The sequence below is a fragment of the Phaethon lepturus genome, unplaced genomic scaffold (assembly GCF_000687285.1).
Source record: "Phaethon lepturus isolate BGI_N335 unplaced genomic scaffold, ASM68728v1 scaffold21821, whole genome shotgun sequence".
NCBI lineage: Eukaryota > Metazoa > Chordata > Aves > Phaethontiformes > Phaethontidae > Phaethon > Phaethon lepturus.
The window spans coordinates 1-6058 of record NW_010520082.1 but is presented as its reverse complement, the minus strand read 5'-3'; the positions used below and the strand labels follow the sequence as shown (position 1 = coordinate 6058).

Sequence of the window (6058 nt, the reverse complement as noted above, 5' to 3'; positions counted from 1 at the left end):
GGAGAAGCCCGGCAGGACTCGGGCAGCAATGCGCTCTCGGTTCAGGGAGGGGCAGAGGAATAGCACATGCAGGATGATTTCTTTGCATCGTTCCCCTTGTTTAGCAAACACATTTCCAGATACCAGCAATACTGTTACCTGGCAGGAGCAGTTCTCTAAACCCCTCCAATCATTCCTAGTGGCCAGAACAAGTTTTCATCAAAAATACTGTCCCAGAACAATGTTTGTTTTCAAAATACAGCTCTGTGTGGCTGGCCGCACCATCTTCATCGGCTGGAGCGAGATAAAAGGGCCGATCGCTTGGCTGAGTAACTCGGATCTCTTCTCAAGGGGAGCAGCACATGGTCCAGAAGGAAGGCGAAGGGAACAGGTTTGCAGTTGTTCGTCTCATGCTTTCTCTGTTCACTGTGCTCTGTGAGGTGAGGAGACAGGTCTGTCCACAGGGGAGAAGCCCCAGGTAGTGAGAAAGCACCCCATGTATCTCCTTGCAGCCAGAGGTAGGAGATTTGGGTTGGGACTCGTGATGTGAAACAAACCCGTAGGGCAAGGGAATGGGACTTCTCATCATCCTGGTTCAATTTCCAAACTGCAGCCACTCTAAGGTCTCCTCTCAGGAGATTTTTCTCCGTGTGTATTGTTCAGTTTTGATCAAAAGGAATGTTTCATTGCAGCTGCATTTTGGCTGAAAAACATGGAGTAGCTCTGGAAAGTTGGTATGTTACTTAACCAGACTGAAAAAGGAGGATGCTTTCATTCTGCAGATAGGAGGCCCTGTGATGGGGGTGTTTGATGAAAGCCAACAATGTCATTTAAAATTTGGAAATGTTAAAGGAAAAGTTATTTTGCAAATTACCTCCCTTACCCCTGTGTTACATTGCTAAAGTATCACTTGGAATATACCAACATTTTCAAAACAGTTTTTACTTAAGTGGAAGTGTCATCAAGAAACACAGGGTTCCTGAAGAAGTTTTAGTTTCAGTGAAATAATATTGTCTGATCTTAACCCATTCTGCTGTCCTGTTTCAAAACAAGAGGTATGTTAGGAAGGAGCACAGGGGTCTGTAGCTCTGTCCCTGATGTGGGCATCTGTGCCACTGTGAATGCCATTTAAACCATGGTCTCAGGGTTGTGGTTAATCAGGTCCATAAGTGAAAACAAACAAATCAGCTGGCACCACAGGAAGGTGCTTTTCTGTTTGATTTGTTATTTTCTGTTACTCATTTATCCATGCAACCTGCATGAGCTCTGGAGCTAAGCAAAACACATGATGTACATGACTGCAACATGTCATGGCTGCCTGCTCTCCCACTGTAGCTTCTGGTGCAATGGAGGATACGTGAAGCCAGAAGCCAGGACAGAGCAAAGACGCACTGGGCTCCCTAATGCCAGAAGAGAGCTCTGCCAATTTTATACATGTCAAATTGGAGGAGTATGAGCCCACAGACTTCAGCACCAAGGATGTCATCCTAAAGAAAGCCAGAGGTCTGCACATGCAATCATCAAACCATCATCACCTTCTGTGGGCTGTTCCCAGTGCTGGACTGGCTTCCCCATTACAACGTCAAGACGCAATTGCTTGGAGATGTCATATATGGGCTCCTAGTGGAGATAGCTGCCATCCCTCAGTCCATCTCCTACTCCCTCTTAGCCAACCAGTATCCCATCTACGGAATCTACACCACCTTCTTCTGCAATATCATCTATGTCACTATGGCCATGTCACGCCATAACTTCGTGGGCTCCTTTGGCGTCCTGTGCCTGATGACTGGGCAGTCTGTGAACCGGCACCTCCTGCTAGCAGGGTTCAGTGACAGCAATGCTGGCTCTTCGCTGGTGGGCAACTCAACCTCCTTCAGTAACGGGACGGGTGCCTGTGACAGCAGCTGCTACGCCATCACTGTGACCCTTTCCTTCAGCTTTCTGGTTGGTCTTTACCAGGTAAAAATATTCGCTGTTGTGCTGTTTCCTCTCTGTCCTTTCCCTGCTAGGAACTTCTCTGAGCTAAAGATCTCTATGCACCAGTCTGTATTCACACTTAACAAGTCATGAGAAAACTTTCTTGACATGACTAGATCCTGACACCCTTGAATCAAATGTAGTGATTTAGAAACCCCCAATCATGGCTGAATGTGGGGTTTTGTTCCCCCCATGTGATAGGCCAGGTCGTTGGATGTGTCTGGAACATCCTTTAGGATCAGACACAGCAAGGGAGGAGAGGGAACAGCGAACCACCTCCCCACCACCCTGGTCCTGGAGCTGGGCTGGATCCTGGTGCAGGTTCGAGTAGGTTTGGGGCTGGCAAGAACAGCCCTCAAGGACCCTGCCATCAGCAGGGGCTTGGTCTTTTCCAACCTTAATGATTCTATGATTCTGTGATTCTAAGGCCGTGCTCCCTGGCAATGTCCCCACTGCCTGGGCCTAGCTGCCACTGAGCAACTTCGGGCTCTTTCACTGGGACAACTACAATTCAGTGCATCGCACTGGTTTTATGCCACCGAGTGATACTCGCAGCCACTGTAATGCGGCTGCTGCCTGGAATTTCAGTGTTAGCTATGCACGCTTACTGCTTGTAAGGGGACAGCAGCAGGGACCTTGTAGGCTTCTTTGTATGGCATCTCTAGCCACAGACCAGTCTTATAAATAGCTCTCTAGTTTTCCATACCCCAGATTAACTACTGAAGACAAAGTCCTCTGCCTCACCCTGAATGCTCAGCAGACAGAATAGCCAGAGCTGCTAAAGTGGAAGCAAACTGACATAAATTGCCAGCCACCTCACCCAGCCCTTTTCATTGATGGTAAAGGTATGTCTGACTTGCTTTTCAGATCCTGCTGGGGGGTTTACAGCTGGGCTTTGTGGCTGTCTACCTGTCTGAACCTCTTCTCGGTGGCTTTATGACTGGCTCCAGCCTCACCATTATCACCTCCCAGATGAAGTATCTCCTGGGACTGAAAATACCTCATCACGAAGGGGTGGGGTCCTTCATCCTGGCATGGATTGACCTTTTCAGATATATCCAGAACACCAACATCTGTGACCTGGTCACCAGCCTGGTTGCTTTGGCCATTATAGCGCCTGTCAAAGAGATCAATGACTGGTATAAGGAGAAGATGAAGGCCCCATTCCCCATAGAGCTTGCTGGTGGTCATTGTAGCCACAGTAATGTCTTACTACTTTAACTTCGAAGAGTGATACAAGTCTGCTGTTTGTGAGTATATCCCCACTGGTTTCAGGAAACCCACTCTACCAGGTATAAACCTGTTTTCCAGCCTGGCAGTTGATGCTGTGCCCATTGCTGTTACTGGCTTTGCCATGACTGTCTCCCTGGCGGCAATCTTTGGCAAAAAGCATGGCTACGCTGTCCGTGCCAAGCAAGAGATGATTGCTATTGGCATGTACAACCTGATCCCTTCTTTCTTCTACTACTTTGCCAGCTCTGCAGGCCTGACCAAGACTCTGCTGAAGGAGTCCATAGGGACTCAGACTCAGGTCTCCAGCCTGGTCACCTCCCTGGTGCTGCTGCTAGTGCTGCTGTGGATCGCCCCGCTCTTCTACTTGCTGCAGACCTCCATCCTGGAGGTGGTCACCATTGTCAACCTGCGGGGACGTCTGAGGAAGGTCCATGACATGCCCCACATGTGGCGTCTCAGCAAGCTGGACATGGTGGTGTGGTGGACAACCATGCTGTCCTCCACACTGATCACCACAGATATTGGGCTCCTTGTGGGCGTCTTCTTCACTCTGCTCTGCATCATCTTCCGCATGCAGAGACCCAGGGCCATGCTCCTGGGCAAGGTCAGCAACACGGAAATCTGTGAGGACCAGTCCACTTACTTACAAGCAGCTCAGCAGTATTGCCAACATCAAAATCTTCCTCTTTGAGTCATCCCTCTACTATGACAACAAGGACTATTTCAAGACTGTTCTCTACCAGAAAACTGGGGTAAATCCTATCCTGCTGGCTGCTAAGCATCAGAGGGTGGAAGCTGAGGCAAATGCAGACACAGGCAACAGCAGGAGCTTTTTTGGCACCAGGTTTGGCTGCCTGAAACCTGCCAAGAAAAGGTCTGAGAAGCCTCCAGCAGATGCCTGTCCTCCCTCTATAAATATGCACACCTTAATCCTTGACTGTGGGGCAATGCAGTTTGTAGATACTGTGGGTTTTTCCGTGCTAAAGGAGATACATCATGACTACAAGGAGATTGGTGTCCAGGTGCTCCTGGCCAGCTGCAACCCTTCCATCCGCCACAGGCTCCGGGAGGGAGGCTGGGCTGGCGAGACAGACAGTGGTGGTCACCTGGCTTTCCACAGCGTCCACGGTGCAGTGCAGTTTGCTGAACGGTGGTACCATGTGCAGCAGGAGGAGAGCAAGGAGAAGAAGGGTGCTCTCCTGAACCCTGACGGCCTGAACATCCAGGCATCTTTGCAGACCTGTTTCTGAGGAATGATTTCTAATGGGGATGGGCTTGGTATGTACTTGAAAGCAGTTTTAATCTTTGTACCATCAGAGCATGCAAAAAAGACTTTGATCAACTGTCAGCAGCAGTCATGGGGTGAAAGGATTGGGGAAGGTGTGGATTTCAGGAGAGACTGCCAACAGGTGAAAAATCTGAGGGGCCTTTCAAGGTCTGTCATGTCAGTGAAGAGCCTGGGTGGCTTTTAACCCCTCGCCTTTTTGGAAAGGGCTGTGAGAGCAAGTGATGCCGTGCAGGGAGATGGGGCGCCGGCCTCCCACCAGCACCTCCGAACGAAACACCCCATGGCCGGGGTCACCCCGCAAGCACCGGCCGCCTCCTTGCTCTGCTCCCACACGGACACGTGTCTCGCGTGGGCACTGGGGGGCACGAGTGAGCCGCGCTGCGCAGCCCGAGCTGCAGTGGCAGTCACAGGAGGAGGTGATATCGGGGTTTTATCGGGGGTTTATCCCCAGAGGTCTGTGAGTGCCCCAGGCTTTATGCCTGAAAATCCCATTCCCCCTGGCACCCTGGCATTAACCACCTCCCGGTTGCCTTTTGGGGAGAGGGAGCATGGAGACGGGACGCTAAGGCAAGGGAGAGAGGAGCTGTAGGCAAGGTCTGCCGTCTGTTCCTCCGAGGAGCCCTGGAGATGCTTCCCGCCTCCCACGGCACAGCCCCAGCCTCCGGGGCCAGGCGTGAAGGTAAGCAGCTCCCCAGTGCTGTGCCTCGGGGCCCTGCAGCTCCAGGTGGGCACCCCTAGACAGGAAAGGGGCTGCAGCTGGCTGGGACCCACCAGGAAGGTTCACAAATGCAGCTGGAGCTCGTTACGTGGAGTTTCCTTCTATGTGCCACTTCAGTGTCCGTATACTGGCCCAACGCAGAATGACTAGGGAAGGAGAGGATGCCAGCATCCTCTCTTGCGGCGCAGTCTCTGGAAAATTGGATTGTGAAGAAACGCGCACCCCAAGGCATCTTTGGGTGCCAGACAGCAAGGCCACTCACCCTCCTCCTGAGACGTGCAACAGCAGGGCTTATGGCCTGATTGTACCAGGGATGAGAACCACCAGTCCCACTCACTCCTTCACTCACTAATGCATATTCATCTTTTACCACCTTTATTTTGGACTGCCCTTCTCTCCCCCCAGCTACTCAAGAGTCAATGTGGGAAATGGATTGCAGAGGCTCATTTATTTAGCAAACACCCTACTGCACGGAGTTTAACAGCCCCTCAATGGCCACAAAACAACAGCAACAAGCCCAGCAGCAGCAAAGCACTTCCCCTTCAAAACAAATAAAGAAGTTTCAGAAAACTGCTGGGAGTTTGTTCAGCTGATCATTCTTGCTCAGGCCCTGTGTGTGGCTCGGGACAGTCTGCCGCAGGGCAGGAGAGGTGCTTTCCCCTGCTGTTATTCACAGATGGGTTCACCTGACTTCCGTGGCTGAAATTACAGATTCCTGCCCCAAAAAAGGTATCTGAGATCACCGGCTGCTCTTCATAAACTGTAAACCAGGATCACCTGTGCCATGGCTTGCAGTGGCCACAGTTCTCCCGGTGTTTGGCAGAATCCGTGCTGCCTCCCACACGCACGGCCAGATCCTGACT

The 6058-nt window shown here is 51.2% G+C and overlaps 1 protein-coding gene across 1 annotated transcript; it reads left to right on the top strand.

The window, feature by feature from the left end:
- Positions 1-1472: 1472 nt before the first annotated feature.
- LOC104616294 (sulfate transporter-like) lies at positions 1473-4439 on the top strand (the record flags this gene model as incomplete). Its single annotated transcript, XM_010297288.1, is given in 4 exon segments — positions 1473-1938; positions 2824-3132; positions 3134-3829; positions 3831-4439. Coding segments are annotated over 4 exon segments (2080 nt in total), but the record flags the coding sequence as incomplete, so codon positions are not given.
- Positions 4440-6058: the final 1619 nt, after the last annotated feature.